Genomic DNA, 18,503 nt, shown 5'->3' on the forward strand with positions numbered 1-18,503 from the left:
TCAGCTCTTCTAACATATTTTTAGTGAGATCAATATATTTACAGCCTTTTAAAAAACATACTGCATAGCTCACTCTCTCTTCAGCAAAGGTTCTCAAATACATTCCTCAAAGCCATGAAAACTAATTTTGCAATATCACTTACAGCCTTGTCTTCCTGAAAAAGTTCTTTTAAAATTTTTAATGTAAAATTTTTCATTAGCTTCTGCTGCCCGCAAAGTATCTTTTTCTTGATTGGTTCTGCCCAATTTGTCACACTGCACTCTCAGCTTCATTCTTTCCAGCTCATCTCCCATCTTCTCTGCCCTTTAATAGCTTTGGCACACCCATCCTGAGCAGGCAAGGCACTAGCATTTTAAAAACACACCTCTCATTTCTGTTGAATCTTCTAGAGGTACTTCCAGAATTGTGTTCATAAGCTGAACACACCAGTTAGTTTTTTTTTTTTGTCCAATTTTCTTATTAAACTTCACAAAATCTCACGTATTTACAGTTGCAAAGCAGAAAAACCTTGAGACACAAGTGGAACAAATCTAAGGGTCACCAAGTCTAGCAGACAGGTTGCAGCTCCAACAGCTTTCTCAAGGAATCACAGGAATAATAAAGGAATGAAAAAATCACTTTTAAAAGATTTCTCTTAATCCTGAGAGGTGGTACAAAACCTTTTATCACCATGGTTTCTGGACCTATGATTTAAGAACACACAGGAGTTTACCTGCTCAAAAGCAATTGCATCTACTGAAGTTCAACATGTTAAAACATGTTGAATTTATGTATTTTGTACTAAAAGTATGCTTAGAAATAAAATCACCTTTTCTTTCAACATGCTATCAAGAGTCTTAACTACTAAACTGAAGAATGGGAAGTTACGTTGTCCTTCAGCAGTCAGCATGGTTACTCTGAACAACACCTACATCTATCACACTTGTGATGGGGCTGTTTGAACTGATTTTCAAATTAGGCTGGGAAAAAAAAATTCATCCTGAAACAAGACTGCACGCTTCCTTATGCCATAAACTAAGGTGACAGAGAATACTGTTTCCTCCCCCCTCTAAAACTGTGAGAACATGACAAAAGTAACAAAGGAAACATTAATTTGGGGGCTTTATTTAACTTGTTTTCTTTTTTTTTTTTTTCTTGTTTTAAGATGCTACATAGTCAAACAGGATTGGTCTTCAACGGCATAGGACTAGTTTACTACTAATATTTTTTCGCCTAGATAGACTTATTTACATACAAAAACAGTTTCCTGACCACTGTTTCTCCAATGCTCAGATGATCAAAACTCCCAACAATTGTGTAGTGCCCAAAACACCAGGAGGCAGAAGAATCTCACATCACTACAGCAGCAAACTCTTAGTTCTAGTCACTGGCTTTAAACAGGTGCCTTTTCATACCATATAGTATTAGTCAATTCTGTGACAATAAGGAAACATGAGATGAAATACATTAAATAAGTTAAATATGCATTAAACATCTCTGAATAACATTTTAATTCAACTAAATGAACCAACAGCAATGTAGCTTGGTCCCTTTATGAGAACAAGGCATTGACCTCTATTCCAAATGAGCGCCATATCAGTCAATATACGCCTCTTAAAGATGCCTAGCACATTCAGCAATGCCACATACAATTCTTTTCAGCTTCTCACTATCCATTTAAGTGCCAAGAACTTGATAACTTGCAGAGAGTTGAAGACACTGACAGAAACTGTTAAATTTATGAGCAGAATGGTGGATTAATGTATTTTACAGAAGTTATCAACACCTCCTGCCTAACCCAGCTCCAAACATCCAATAGGGCCAGCTCCAGCAGTGGAGGAATAGCTTTTTTCTGTCTTTTTTTTTTTTCCTTTTTTTTTTTTAAAAAAAGAGGTAATCCAGCAACATGTACCAGGGTCTAAGAATGTTTAAAATGACGTATACAATATCCCATTGTAGTGTTAAATCAGGGTTTTCTCTCCCCCTTAATCACTGAAGCATATTCTCTTTCATTCATTCACTCATTGTACATTTTAAACTTTCTAGATTATGTTACATAGTATTTGTGCAGGGGTAGTTTAAAGGCAAGACCTGTGAGATGTCATACATTAATTTCTTTTTTAAACATTGTTATGAATAAATTTAATCCAATGATATGGCAGAACCATCAAACCAATTTACAATTTCCAGCATGCTGCCTCTACAAGGCTATTTTTCCTATAATTACACCAAAGACAAAGAACAAAACCACCAAAGCAAGTAGTCTGGAGCTGAGCCCTTCATCCTTGACAGCAGCTGCAGAAGCAGATATTGGGTTGTTTGCCTGGGGTGCCTTCCTCATCCGCAGTCCATCTTCTTCCTGAAAGAAGATATATTGATTATTTCTACTGAAACAAAAGCTTTAACTACTCACCCTTATATTTCTTTTAGGTGGCCATAATAAAATAGGCGAAAGCTAATTTACAGCTAAATTAGAGCTCTATTTCTTAGATAATACTGAGAAGGAAAGGGTAGTGAGGTGGAAGAGGAATTCTGTATTTACTTGACTAGCAGAGCTTCTGGAAGTTTTCTCCTGTGAACTAAGGTAACGGGGAGCAATAAGGATGCCTGTGAGAACACTTGTCACAAGACTGGAGACAGCTCCAAAACTTCATAAACTGTGACGGAGGGAACAGCATGGAGATGCTTTTCTTCCTCTGTAAGCAAATACACTGCTGCTGAGGAAAATGTTTTTCAATATAAGTAAGATAGGTTGTGAAAAATATGCAACTTGAAGGCAATTATACTAATCATTCCCCTAGTTAGATGTCACAAGCAGATTTTACCAGCATTTGAAGGGAAACCCATTTCCTCCATCATATTAATGCTGACATTTTGACATGAAACTAATGGCAATAATTAGGATGCTTGGTATGAGTTTGACAGCTCTCTTGATTTAAAGACATATGAGACAACAGATAAAAGAACATCGTAACACCAGATATTATCATTTCAAGTGGAGGCAAATGTTCCTCACATCTCAATGTAATGTGTTGTGCAGCGCAGCTGCACACTCCATTCCACACACAGAAAGGCAGACTTCAGGAGGTGGAAAAATGAGCCCTTTGTGACCTAACCTGTATACAACTGAAGCAATAATGTTAACATTTTTTTATGTGATACAATATTATGATGCAAAAGAACAAGAAAGTCTCCAGTCTATGCATAAAAAAAATACTCCAGAAGTAAAATGATAATAAATGTTACTGCAGCCTTAAAAAACCTCAGGTAAGTGAAATTAAAAAGGCTCAGTGTAGGCCAATGTTTTGAACTATTAAATTTAAAAGGGCACCTAACACTGTGGAGGAATGCTTTTTTTTTAAAAAAAAAAAAAGTATTTATGAGAAGGCACACACTACCTGACACCTCACTACTGCTTGAAGTCTAGATGGGGATAACTGACTTCTGTAAACAGTAACACGTTGTTTATCTATATAGTAGACAATATACTGCTAGAAACATCACATTTTAAATATTTTCACTTCCTTGTGACAGCAACTCTAACCTGACAGTGACAGCACCTGGTTGCTGGCACCAATTTAACATTGCTTTCTGAGGTTTTACTGATGTTTCTAACACTCCACAGAGGGAATAAACAATTCATTTTAAGAATGTAAGACAACAGCTCAATCCTAGGTATCTCCTGTAGTGTTTATTCAAGACTGGTTTGGAAAAAAATAAATAAGTCATCTAGTACTTATAGTATTGAGAGACACTGGTAAAACAAGAACACAAGGAAAAGTTAAGGTTGAGTGCAGAACAAAAATGGTTTACAAATGTTCAAAGAATTTTTTCAAGCATCAGCCAGCCAAGCAGCATAAGAGCTGAAAGAACAGGGCTCCTTTCACTGGGCTCCAACAGTCACAAATTCCAAATTTTCACTGGTGTTGCTATCTATGAAACTAGACATTTATAACAAATAAGACTACTGTAAAAACAGTTTCTCAGCAGAGTGACAAAGGCTTCTCAATTACTTGATTTCACAGCAATGTGCTGGATATGACAGGAAGCATATTTCCTATTAACCTGTCTTACTTTGGTCATTTCAACTGCATATTATAGGTGCAATTACAAAACCACTCATATTTGCACAACACCACCCTCAAGCTCCCATCAGCTTGAGAACAGTGCCAAACTCAACACTGAATGCTTAATTAAGACTGGGAAAATAAGGTAGGAAAAAGAGAGGGAATTCATTACTCTGGGTTGCTATCCAATCAGTTTCTCTGACTGCATGACTTGTATGCTCCTTTCAAAGGAAGCATTGATTTCAACATTTCTTCTCAGTTTATAGAGAAACCTAAATTATCTTTTAATTTATAGACTATACTAAAATATTGTCCCAAGGTCAGATAACCAAACCTGTAAGTCAGAGGCTTCCTTCTCAGGAAAAGGGTAAATCTGGAAAAGAAAAAACAATTATCTTTACCTTAAATTGTTTATTCTCCTCCCGTAACCTTTGAACTTCTACTTGAAGCCTCTTATAGTCTTCCATTACTTTCTTTACTTCAGTGTCATCGAAAGAAGAACTTAGTGATTTAGACATTACAGCAGAATCTGTCTTTGTTGCAGTTGTGGATACAATTTTATTTATTTCTATGTCATGCTGTTAAAAAACAAGAGAGTGATTTTTAGTTAGTTATTATGCCACACCACACACCTGATATTTAGGAGAGTCTGGTAAAATTGTCTGTGCACACCTGAAATGCACGTGTATCTAAAGAAATAAACAATATTTTTCTTTCTGTAACTTTTATTTGTGCCCCTTTGTCTCACAGAAAACACTACATCAGCAGAAGTAAGTGCAGACAGAACAACCTCAACTTTTCATTTGCAACATATACAGAACAGGAAAAAAGCCTTAGCCCATGTCCCACAGTACGAGTGGGCACGCACTTGCTCATGCTGCTGCACTTCTGCTGTCCCCACCACCTTTCTAACAGTTTACTTGCTAAAACTGGTGTTCTATCAGAGAAGAAAAGGGGGAATGTTGGACAGGCAAATTTGTATTGTTGATGGTTATAATTGCTTCAGTATAAACTCTGAGCTTTATGACCATCCCTCAGCACCTTTTTTTTTTTTTAAATATTCTTTATCCTGTGATCTTTCACTAAATGAAACCAGTACAACTCTTAAGATTTCTGTGTGATTGTGTACACTTACACTGTTCAAATCAGCTGCTCGTTCCATTAAGCATCACAAAGACTTTAAATAGTTTATATTGTGTTTTCAAAGGCTGATGCCATCCAGGCAGTGAAACAAGAGGGTTCTGTCTGTTGCTTATATAGCTGCCTGTATAAATGTGCCACTTTATGTAATTTACTGAGGTATTATTTTAAAACACTCAATATATATCTGAAAATACTCACAGGCTTATCATTTTCCGCTGGTAGCTCAAACACACACCTAAGTTTCGAATCCATGAGTTCTTCTGGTTTTGCTTCTTTCCACTGGAATAATTTAATATTAAACATACAAGTATAAGGCAGATGGAAAACGCAGTGTATTATGTAAACAAATCACACCACCTCACTTGGGGAAAAACCCCACAGGTTTTTATCATGTTACCATTAACCACATATATGAAGAATGAAAACAAATACCTAACCAAGTGGTATTGCAAAGAAAGACCAGAAGGAAATGATTCTCAATAGTCTGAAACTTACACAAGTGATTTATGAGAGCTGGGAATTGTGCAGGAGTAATTAGCATAGACAGGGGGAGCTATGGTCCTGATAAAGAAAAGAAAAAAGAAAAGGAGGGGCTCGTTCAAGGGAAGGGAAGGATAAGAAAACCCAAATCAGTAACAGCATTAGTCCTTAAGTCTTTGTTCAGCAGAGTTCCTGTTCAAGCGTTTCAAATTTCAGAGGAAGTTTTCTTCCTGACCAGTATGAAGTACAGGACTGTTCTTCCTTCTTTTTCACCTCTATATTTTTCTATGTCGATGTCTAAACAATAACAGATGTGCTACATACAAAATGGGACAGCTTCCCCTCTTGTCCTCCTCTCCCATTCAACTAGGGAGTCTACCATAAAAGTTTCCTCCCAATATTTTGAATAGGGCTTAACAGTTATAAACATTTGCTAGTTATCAGCTGTAACCCTGAATTGAAAAGATTTTATTCATAGTAGTGATATACAGCAAGAAGTGTCCACTTGTACGTCCTGGTGTTCTCACATGCTTCTCTTCACTTTGACCCTACTTCTGGTAGCACAGTATTGCTTGGCCCATCTCAAGTAGGTGTCAAATTATGGCTGATTCCTGTGCAACCTGAAGAAGTATTTGACTCATCCTGAATAGTGGAATCATACTTCAGCTCTTCTGTAGCTGAAGTCAGAACTCTATTTTGAGCTTGTTGGCTGACTGTGAAGTGTTGAAAGCTTTATAGCACTCCAGTAATTTGTCTCACCTGTTTATCCAGAATAGGAAGATATTTGGAGAGTGGTAACAAAACTAAGAACTGATCAAGCATTACAGGAAAAGAAAACCTATTGTGTGAGAGCTCTGGAAAACTGAAAGGGCCACGCAGGATAACATTCTTCATGGTATAAAATAATGAATGAAAATAGAAGAGTTAGAAAGAATGACAGATTGGCTTATCTTCCTAGTGATGCAGACATTACTATTGCTGTTTCTCCCACCAGGTCTTGTTTTGAGGCCATTAAACAAATACAGTTCCATCAATCTCTTTCAGAAAGGAAATTTTTAACCCTGCAGAGTGCTGCAGCTTTGAAAAGCTATTCACATGAAGACACATATTTTAAAGAGTACTGTAAAAAAGCCATGATACGTGCTCTGAGGTTTTCTGGGGTTGGCTTTTTTACATAATACATACACATACAAACACACAAGCCCCACACTTTAGAGTAGTAGCTTTTTTCTATTTTTTTTTTTTCTGGTCCTCAATAGCTACTGAGTGTTCTCTCAAGCTAAGCAAAAGCTAGAAAAGGCTTCCCTGTGCCTTCTGCAGTAGCAGATCTTGCTGTTATAGGAAAGTCACCCGTTGACATACTAATTTGTTCCATTCCAAGTTGCCTTAATGTAGCCTGACATCTTATTTCTACATCTTTTGTCCTTCTTTGCTTCAGCACCTACATGCTTCTGTTGCTCTCATTTGTAATCCACAGTACAAAATCTATGAGGGCCTCTCATTCACCTAAGCCACAACAGACATAGGTAGGGACAAAGAAAAACACAATACTTGGAAATCATCCTCCTGGTTCTTGCTGGGAAAAGGAGCTGCTCAAGGGAAGACTCAAAACTGATAGCAGAGACATAGAATATAAAAGATACCACAGGCTTAAGAGCATATTCTCTGTATTCTTAGAACATATAGTTCAAGTTGTGATATATTGTGAACTACCTAACATTTGTTTGATGGGTTGGTATCTCATTACTGACAGAAGCATCCTAAAGAAGGAACCAAAGGCATCAGCTCTGTGTTTCAGTGCAAGATTCCTGGGGCTCGAACACCTTGCCGTAAACAGAGATGGAAATCTGGCAAAGCTTTCAAGGATCATTCCAGTATAGTTTAACAACATCCCTCAAGCAATGCAGTAAAAGGTCTTATAAAATTATACAGTCAGAAAGAAATCCATTTGAATTATTTTCAATACTTACTACTGCTTCCATATCTGAAGTATCAGCTGGAGCAAACATAGACTGAACCATAAACTTGTGTTTACTTTTCTCATTAGGGTCATAGTCAAAAGGCTGTAGCATCACTGTAAAAAAGAAAACCCCAAACCACATGTCAACATTTCTCTGATGCATTAGTCATGCCTGCATGATATAATTATCACATTTGAGAAATACAGACATTAAAATGGTTGCAAGTTGTGTGTCCATTATGACCAAAGCAGCAGCTGAGAACAGGAGCTTCTAAAATAAAAGCTTAAAAGATAAGACTTATCAGTGTGTCCAGATTTTTGTCTGAGAATTTTGGAAATGCTATCAGTGTGCAATATTCTGTACAAAACTATGGCAAAATAATAATAGTAATTTATGGTAAGTAATATAATTTGTGTATCTTCTGGGATAGAGGGAAAAATTCTCAAAGAAAGCATGTTTTTTCCCTTTATTCCTTGGGGCAAAGTAACAAGCTGGCATGCTGATGAGTTGTACACATGGTGCTGATGACCGTTCCTGAGAAAAGCTACAGAGGCAAAGTCAAATATTTCAGACCCTGAGGTTCAAGCATCAGAATGGAAATTTCCTCTACAAACTTAAAAAGTCTCATGGTATTTACTTTATCAAGTATTTATCTTCCAAACATAAGTTGATGAAAGTCTGTTACCAATTTATACTTGGATGTTTATGGTTAAATGTTAAATAAATGTTGTCTCTGAAATGTATACAGGAAACATATTTCTATCCATTCAAAAAATAACAAATATTCCAGAATTTACTTATGCAGAAAATTACTGTGTTTAGGGGCAGAGAGCAAGGAACAGTAGGTTTGGGGGCTGTGTGTGTGTACTTTTAAAAAAATTTGATTTAATATTGTGGATTTCCACATCTTTTTGGGTCGAGAACTAACATATTAAACTAACTTGAAGAGGGAGAGTTATGTAGTTCATTTACATGGGATATTCTTTAATCACAGTGCTCACTTAGAACCAGAAACTGCAGTTTGCAAACAACACCTGGATATTCTGATACAGTGACATTAGCAAATGGGGGTTTGGCTTCAACGTGAGACAGAACACATGTGAAAATAAGCGAGCAGTTTACACAGACGTGTTATTAAGTATTGCAAAAAGCTGTCAACCCCTCAAATTTCACATACACTGCAATTATTGCTAACATAAAAAATGGTGTAAGGTTTAAAAATTCACATTTTACAACCATGAGGCTACTTCAGTCTCTCAATTCAATCACTAAGAGGAGAAGCAGTTCAAGAATTAGGATTACTTTCAAGTACTAGTGCTATTAACATCATGTGCCCAAATCCATACACGCTAATTGCAGGGGTTTGCTGTAGAAAAGCGATAGCCAAAGATCCCGTTTATTGCAAATGAAAGCAAGTTAAACCAATTTGTCTCCTTCAATGAGCAGAAATATTATGGCTGTTCCATCTTTATTACGCACACACTCTGTGGCTGTCAAGAACTTGCATGCCTTTTAAAGCCAGAAGAGAAGGAAGACCGAATTCTCTCAGATGGGGTGCTTCAAAAACTATTACATGTTTTTAACTCCCGGCCAAAATAAATGTTTGAAAATTAACAGGCCTACTTTTACAGCTATTTTTGCAAACAGAAGTGACTACACTGTACAAGCACATATATTTCAACATTGTATGATACATCACTGATGAACAGCAGCAGTGTAATTTTTGCTCCCTTGTAGTAAACACCTAACTTAATTAATATCTACACTATATCTAAGATCCAACCAGGTAGTCAGAACTATCCACTGTTAAGGGAACTTCTCCAGACCTGCAGTTTTATCAGTTTGCTATGCTGGGTGCAACTATAAGATCATTCGAAAACCATTAATTCCCAAGTGATAGTGCTGAAGCCATTCTTGAATGCCAAATGCTCTGCTCTGAATTCCATTCACTGAATCATAAGAACAAGCAGCTAGAGCAGGCTTAACAGTACAAACGTTGTTAGCACTTGTATTTTTAGATCAATACATGAAAGGCACATTGACACAAATTACTCAGCAAATGTCTTGTAAACCAGATGGCAAGCTCAAAATACATACGTTGTTCAAGGGGAAACCAAACCATTTCAACATTTATTCAAGTACTATTGGGGTTTTCTGTGAAACATTAGTTCCATGTAACTGCCCTAATTGCTAGAGAATTTGCTATTGTGAATGTGGCTCCTTTGTTTTGACTGGAAATCCCATACCTTATGCAACAACTATGTGAAAAGCTTATGTTCCTAAAAAATGCCTTACCAAATAATTGCATCTAGTCAAAAGTTTCTGACCAGCTTTCATCAGAACCCAGAGCTCAAACAAAATTATTAATGTGATCTACAAGTTTACTAGCACCAGCATCCATTAGGCAGAAAGGTGTGTTTCAACTACTTTGTAAACACGTCTCCCTACAGCTGCAGCACCAGAAGCATTCTACCACAAGCAAAAACTGCAAATTCATTGAGTGATCAATGGAATGAGGAGGAATGCAAGTTCTATTTGTTAGCCCACTTATCTCTCTCAAAATTCAAACATGAAGGACTGACCTTATGTATAAGCTGTTCTGAAGCGTTTCCAAAGAAATGGATACCAGTTTTCTCACACATTACTGCTACATCCCCTATATTTTATGCAAGGCCCTCTGTACTGGCAAAGTTAATAGCAATGGCAGAAGCATTAAACTCTTCTGGTTTTCCTAGAGTAAACCTGCTTTCTCAAGGAACCAAGGAAATGTGAAGCAAGGAACATGGAAGGAGGCAGAACGCTGCCTGTAACCCCTGCTAGGATCTAGTATTCCCTTCCAAGAGCAGAAGGAACTGAGAAGTCTGCCTGCTCACAGAGTCAGCAACCTTCCTCTAGCTTCCATCTATATTTATTAATGGCTTGTTTACTTGGTCCTGGACCAACGTTGCCCTTATGCTTAAATATCAAAGAAGGGGAAGAGTCATTTACTTCTGGCGTGCTCCAAGACATCAATCGCAGTAACTTTTGGCCTTCTGGTAAACAAACCATGCCAGACTCGGTGGGTCCTCTCCGGGCCAGGCTCCCCATTCACTCACTGCACCTGTTCTGGATAAACTCCTCCGTATGAGCTACTCTGATTATACATCCAGGAATTTTTACTAGTGCCTTGGACAACACCATTTATAACCTCTATCTTTTCCATTTATCCAGCCTCTTTGCACATACAACATTTGCCTTTTTCACAGCCACATTATGTCAACATCTTGGCCACCTCAGCCAGCCCCCTCCATGTACAAGGCTGTAATTACAGCAGCAGTGTTTTATTTTCCAAGCAGGTGATTTTGCAGTTTTTCTGATTAAATTCATCCTCTTGTTTCTCTTACTGCAGACTTCAAGGACACCCAGTTCTGCTGCCTATCTTCAGCCTCCCAACTTGACATCATCATCAGGGTTTCTAGTGTACTCTCTCTGCCAGAATTGCTTATAAAATCATTAAACAAGATTAGCACTGAGAATCATTCTCCAGAAATGTCACTAGTAATTTCCTTCTAACACATCTTTGCTTACTCTTAAGTAGCCCATTCAATAGTCTGTGAGTCTATTTTTCCTTTGTAGCTTTATTGACAGTTTTCCCAGATGGCACTGCATGAAATTCTTTATGGTCTGGATAGATCAAATCTACCACACTTATGTCACCTTTACATGAAATACTCCAACCAGCCACAGGGCCAAGCCTCAAGATCACTGTGCAATTTGATCAGCTCTGCTAGAGGTGATCAAAGGACACTTGCATCTGCAGAAATGGGCAGAAGCCACTGCACCACTTCACATTTGTTCCACATTTACATAGTTCTTTCTGTAAATATTTTAGCAATACTAAAAAGTGTTTCATCTGTTAAGATCAAGATAGATTCTTCTAAAGCAAGTGGACAAAAACAGCTCAAAATTTGGTCTACCTGGTCCTGGGAGGGCAGGGGGGACTCATGCAGTGAGTGACACTGCCCAAGGGAGCTGGGGGCTGGCCTCAGAGATGGGACGTGACCGGCTCTTTGTGAAAGGGACAGATCCACTATGACCAGAGAGGACAGTGGCTGCAGAAGAACCTTTCCGAAGGCAATGCCAACCACCTTTCCAAAGTCAGGCAAGTTTACAAAAGACTAAAAATCCCCTTCAGGGATATTCGACAGCAACCTAAGGATAATGTCAGCTCTCCCCATTTTTAGGAAGCATGTTCAGACTGCTCTCTTCAGCAGGCCACTGTGCCACCTAGCACACTTTGCATTTCCTCTCTCCCCCTATTATACACCTACCTGCAGGCTCATCCATAACTGCTTGTATTTTTTCACTTTTGTTTTGTAACCCATTCATGCCTTTTATTTAGGCTTCAACCTCTCAGAAGCCACAAAATCAGGTAACAGTTGAAATAAGACGTTTCACAAAAGAGGAATGTGTGCAAACACACCTCTTTTCAAAGAATTTCAGACTGAAAGCAGTGAAATCAGATGACAGCACACACATACACTTCCTGACAGTTACATAAACTTGGCTGTTAAAATTACATGACATTATATAACAGGTGAAAACACGGGCTAAAAACCTGACACAGCAGCAAGCAGCACCTGCTGACAGGGCCTCAGCTGCTGGTATTTAGGAAGAGCTGTGATATGGCATAAAATGCCAGTATTTGACTCCATGAGAATAAAGCAAGCTTTACTTTTCTAGCGTCTTGTATTTTAAATGAGCCATTATACTAGAATGAAATAAAGTAGAATAATGTTCTGACTGCTGCCTCTGAGGGCAGAATATCTTCTCACACACTGGTATCAAAATAGTACAAATAGTTTTGCAGGAGTGTAATGAAGGCATCCAGTTACTACAGTGCAAGGAATATAAGGCTGCCCCAAAGTCATCTTCAGTCAGTAATATTCTGAGAGACTAAGACATTGTTCCAGAGCCTCATCCCACTATACTGATGCACTGATACTTGCAGAGACAAGGTGCAGTACCAGCACAGTGCTACCAAGCGGCTGTGTTAAAGCCAGGCAGCAATCCTCGAGAGGGCAGACTGCACAGAGTAAATACAGCCCAACTGGTTTAAGTGTCCAGAAGTCATTACTGAATTAACCGTGTTGTAATGATTTCTCATCAGTATTTTCACTAGGTTTGGTGGAATTCAAGTCCTGTTTTTAGGCCCAGTGCAAAACTTGAATTACATGACTGAAAAATAACTGATTCAGAAGCAAAGAAACAAATTCTACTTATTTTTCGCTTCATTAACTCCAAAATCAGTTCTCCATTCTTCAGCAATATTACTCCAAGGCAAAGGTTAAACATGTCTCCCCACTTCCTGTGAATTCAAAACCAAGTCCGTTCTGTAAGTTAATGGAAGTCCCCTCTTTGATCCCTTCTATCCTAAAAATCCCTTCTGCTAATGGGAACCAAAGACACTGTCATATTCAAGTCCAAACTGCATCCCATGCATATGTTAAAGGAATTATAAGGAGTGAAATATATGAAGCTCTATTAAAGAGAAACTCAGTCACAGTACAAGATAAAGACAGCTTCAGTTTAGAATGTTTTAGGAAATAAAGAATTAACATTTATAACCCTAGAATTCTGTAACATGTCTACCCATAAATTTATCTTAATATATTACCTAAAAAACAGTGAATCTGTACTGTGTGTATTTTAAAATATGCTGTTAATGTAAGGACTGGCAATTTAGGATTATAATTTGTTATTACTAAGTTATTATCAGAAAGAAAATATGTAGAACACGAATGTGAGCTTGTGATTAAATATATCACAGCCATTTCCAAAGCTAAATGAATAACTATAAATAAAGTTATCAGAAAAGAGATTTTTCAGAGCTCAGTAAGCAAAAGCAAAGCACAGCTTAGGGTTAGCACAGCAGTCTCTCAGAACGGGGTACTGTAAGTCAAATCTTGGACTAGATCCATATTCTATCTGATATGCCGCTGGGCAGTCAGGCTGGCAAAGCAAGTGAGATGTAGGCATGCTGGTAGCACAACACAGGAGGGCTCATCAACCACTGGCCTCTGCTGTATTCTGCTCAAGGGAGAGCAAAGGGTCACTGTAGTCAGAAGTTTAAGAAAATACTCCATGTAGAGATCAAGATGACATTTAAAATAGCATGGTATGTGCATGGAAAGGAAGCAGGCTTTTAATTTTGAAAGTTCATCTGTAAGATGAAAAGAATCCACATGAAGATAATTTGTAGCTAGAAACCATGCTAATTTTTATTATCACTTCATTGATTTCTATGTATTTAATATGCTTGCCTGCAGCTAGCAAAGATGGCAGACAACTTTACTTGGGAATTGTCCTGAGTTTTAAAAATCTCAATTTCTCTCTGGAGAGCTTTTTCATTTACATATTAGTCATTTCAGAGCTTACTGGGTAAGGTGATAGCCTTCTCCTGGAGCAGAAGGGCTTTGCCTGCCCCATCTGTAGCTACCCCCTGGCACTGCTTATCTCCTCACTGTAACATTCCCTGGGGGTGAACTGGAAGGGAGGCACAGCTCTGCAATCACACACACGCTCAATTTGACACAACAGAAATTCCCGAGACAACAGATCAATGACTACAAATGTAGGCATGCACAAGAAGATTTACAGGATTAGAGTCTCTTAATGTTACAGTGCAAAGTATTATAGGATCAGTTTTTATTTTGTTGAACACCTCCAAGGATGAAGTGTTTAAATATTTTACATTTTAAGTAAAAAGCAGAACTCTTGATTTTTACATTTAACTTTTTTTTTTCCCCCCCAAGTAAAAAGCAGTAGTTTTAGCTCCCCAATTTTTTTAACCCATGCTAGAAAAGTTTGGTAAGAGACTAACAGCAAACTATAGAACCCATCAGTAAGTAGTTTCTTATCATTCCAATATTAAATTTTATTAAAAATAGTAAAACAAACAAATCTTCATGTTTATAGAAATAATTCTCATAACTGAGAAGTCAGACTGTATTCCTGCAGTATGCCTCTACTGCACGCTTTGACAGAAATCTTTATTAAAAACACAGATCAGAGAAGTAATTGGGAAAATACACTGCTTTCAAGCATGTATCATCAGCAAGTTACTAACATACGTTCTGTTTATGGGAAACACTCAGCTCTACAAGCTTTCGAAGTAAGCTGCTCCTTTGCTTTTCCATTACCAAAGTTAGGCAAGTCAAGAGCCACTGACTCAGAGAAAATCATTAACTTTTCATATGCAACAGCAAAGACTTAGTCAGTTGACATTTCTAACAGCAAAGCATACTGAATCTGCAAGAAGCACAAAACAAGTATGGTTTGGAAGTAAATGTTTTCATTATTTGTTTTATTAGGCAGTTTGGCAACAGCCAACAGCAGCCTGAACTGGTGTGGCTGCAGTCTGCTCAGTTTTATTCTTCCCTCGACGTGCCTGTCCAATCACTTGTTTAACCCTGCAGTGAGCTGGTTCAGGAAGTTAAGCTGGCAAAAAACTAACTGTACAAAAACAATCCCACAGGGAGGGCAGGGCTGCAGCAGGACTGGTTTGGATAGGCTGGCTAAGGCTATTAATAAATGATTTATATAGTTTATGTACTTATCCCTTTTTCTCTCCTTCAAAACAAGATGTAAAAGCAAACCTATTATTGCTAGCCCAGGAACAAGGGAAGTGAGGATATATGAAATGGCTGCTTCTCTATGAAATCACCACCTCTTGCTTGTACAAACATGTAACAACATACTTTCAGACTGCAAAGCTTTCAAAAAAATAGTTTATTTGAAGAAGCTACTTTCAATCACTAAAAAAAAAAAATAAATATGTATGAATGGCTTACCAGAAACATTAATTGATGTTCCTGCATCAATAATTCCACTGTTAGGCCTTACACAGTATCTACGTGGTGCTGTGGTCTTAACTTTGAAGCACACATTTTTGTCTGTAGGATTGCCGAGTTTCAGGTTTGTAGTGACAACATCTGTGAAAGGACCTGTGAGGAGGAGAGCAAAAGCAGGCATGAAATCCCACAGAAAGTGCTATTCAAGCAGAGGCTAAGCAGGCTCTAAATCTCTGTTAGCAAATCTTATGAAGTAATTAGATGTTCAGTTTCCATCTATGGCACATACAGTTAGCTGTGCACGCCAAGCTGAGGATGCAGGAGGCCTCTGAGCATTGTGACCACAGCATGTCCCACCTACCACAGTGTGACAGCTGAAGTCGATCATTAATAGCAAAACAAAAAGGAGGAAATCACTCATACACGGCACCAACACAACATGGCATTCAAATGATGCCAAACTCTCTGCTGTGTCACAGTTACTCCATCCTGACCAATGAATCCCAATAAACCCATGCTCACAGAGATGCCATACACATCTGTGCTACTGATGACAAATAAGAGAGTATGGCACTAACTAGAAAGTGAGTGATAAAGTGGCTACTCCAGGTTCAGCTGCATATGTGAGCTGTACCTCCACAGAAGCAGGATTCCATCAGGTATTCAGAAATTCCACACCATAACTAGCAAGGTAAGCAGTCAGTCTGCAACCCCTTCTATCAAGTCTGGGTTTTTTTTTCCCTAAATAGTTCTCCTGACGATAAGATATTATGAACCAGAAGAAAACTTCATAAAGTAGCCTGTATCACACAAGACAGTAAATAACCACACAGAAATAGGAAAATTCTTGGATGCTGAAAACACTGGCAAAGACTTCTCTATTAGCAAAGCCAGAATCAAACTATTGTCAAGTTCTGCAACAACAAGTGCAGGCAAATTCATTTCTCATAGGCTCACAACCTGACTGAAACTGCCCAAATCCCTCACGTTGGAGGAAGGGCTAGTTCCTGACTTTCTACAAGACACTGGTAAATCAGACGGGTAGCATGTAACTGCAGTTCTTGCTCAGGTGGTAACTAAGTAGAATTAAAAGAAATATAACCACGCTTTGAACAACTGTCCTCTGCATAGAAGTAATTAGTTTAAAATACCTTCGTCTATCCTCAGAAGTAAAAACCAATTGCTCAAAAAAGCATCTAACCTTTCCGTGCAGAAATGACAGCCCTAAAATTTAAGAAGAGTGAATGATGATAAAAATACTAGCAGGCAATATTCCACCATTCTCCTCCTGCAGCATCATTGGCTTAAAATAATTTAAGTTTGCTTCCTTTTCTACAAATTTATCACACCTATTTATCTCCTAAGAGGACAATTAATAAAGCTCTCAAAGTATTACAGTCCTGCAACATTTATCCTCAATCCAATTTGTTTTAAGTAATTAAAAGGGGGAAAAAACCTAAACCAATCACCCCCCCAAACCGCAGCCAGGTGACAGTGTAGTGCTGTCTCTGCCTGCACTCTGAACCACCAGCTCTGCATTTACAATGCACCCTGCTAGCAAAAGACTGAAGCAATAAAATTTTCAGATCTCGTAACAAAGATCTCACTAAATCCGTGTCTGGTGAAATGCTGAGATGTGAAAGAAAATGAAACATTGCTGTCAAGTTTTTCCTGTGTTCTGCATGCAGATACAGACTTTAATGTGATAAAAAATAGCTGGGCAGAAGAATCCATGAGTTGTTAAATAACTTAAAAAAATCCAGCAGTCATTTAGGTGTGTAAAGATGGTGGTAGATCTTCAAGATAGTTCTAACTGGGAGAAGTAGAACATTTCAGAAGAAATTACTTGATGCCTAAGCATTAAGGATGTGGTTTTACTGAACAATTATAGCTTGAGCTATTCCAGCACAGAGGGAGGGTCGTCTTTACAAAGCTCTACATATGCAGCTGCATCCTCAATAGTGCTTTACTAGTCTGCACGCTGGGATAGATTTCCTGTGGGAAATGCCACATTTTTACTTGGCTGATCCATGAATACGTGTGGGATTTTGGGATTTGTGTGCCCCAGCACGGAGCTGCTGTTTGTAATAGTAATACAACAACAATCCTGTGTGTAAAATAATTTCCAAATGGCATTACTTATTGCTAACACAGATCATACCAAAATATTTGGCAGCAAAACCTTTCAGCAGACCAAATTAATTTCTTCTTGTCTGCTTGATGCTTCCTCTTCTTTTCTGTCCCCTAATTTTTGAACAGTTTCTTTAGACACATTTTCCCCAAATTGCAGTTCTACAGATCACCCAGCACAACAGTACTAGAAGGCTGACATCTGCTTTTGGCAAACTTCTGCACAGACATACTCCTCATGGCACTGCCATTCAAATACCATAGCAAAGCAAAACGGAGAGACAATTGCAGGGTTAAAGTGCCATTACAGGTGTTTCAAAGTGTGGGGAAAAAAAAAAAAGACAACAGTGTTACTCAGAGTTAATTAGGGAACAGCAGTGAAATATCATCAGCTTGGTTGGCCTTCCTTTTACATGCAAGGCCCATGGACTGACAACTTAGGCTGAAATGAAACCTTTGTTTGATTACTACAACCTAGGTTTGACTTTTTTGAGGGAGGCTGAGGTATGTGAAGGAACACATCACAGCATAAACAGAAGCTAATTCTGTACTGGAGATACACCTTTGCTTTCCAATGTCTGGACCTGAGTTTGCAGGTAAGATTAGCCTGGGCATTAGTATGAGACATCTACCCTGGAACTTCATTTTTCAATGCAAGGCATTAAGACTTTTGGAAACATACCCACAGACAGAGTAAGACAAAATGCTCTGCACTTTTTCCCAATGCCTCTGTCCCCACTGTGAGTGGATGGACTACGCACACAAGTGTGTGCAACACTTGGATAATGCCTACACCCCTAAGGTGGGCTGCAAGCACAACTACAGTCAGTCAGATGGGTATCTCCGGATGGTATCTGGGTTAAGAGCAAGAAGCTGACTTTGCAGTGAAGACTGATTCTTACTGTGTGCC

General features: G+C 38.3%; 1 protein-coding gene across 1 annotated transcript; it reads right to left on the reverse strand.

Moving 5' to 3' along the window:
• Window positions 1–1,093: 1,093 nt before the first annotated feature.
• VAPB (VAMP (vesicle-associated membrane protein)-associated protein B and C) lies at window positions 1,094–18,238 on the reverse strand. Its single transcript, XM_008948713.1, has 6 exons — window positions 18,226–18,238; window positions 15,464–15,616; window positions 7,641–7,744; window positions 5,389–5,469; window positions 4,449–4,625; window positions 1,094–2,339 (listed from the first exon to the last, which is right to left on the reverse strand). Exons 1-6 carry the CDS (start codon window positions 18,236–18,238, stop codon window positions 2,181–2,183), a joined length of 687 nt encoding a protein of 228 aa, XP_008946961.1. The 3' UTR covers window positions 1,094–2,180.
• Window positions 18,239–18,503: the final 265 nt, after the last annotated feature.

The sequence above is a fragment of the Merops nubicus genome, unplaced genomic scaffold (genome assembly GCF_000691845.1).
Source record: "Merops nubicus isolate BGI_N331 unplaced genomic scaffold, ASM69184v1 scaffold24281, whole genome shotgun sequence".
NCBI classification, from domain to species: Eukaryota; Metazoa; Chordata; class Aves; order Coraciiformes; family Meropidae; genus Merops; species Merops nubicus.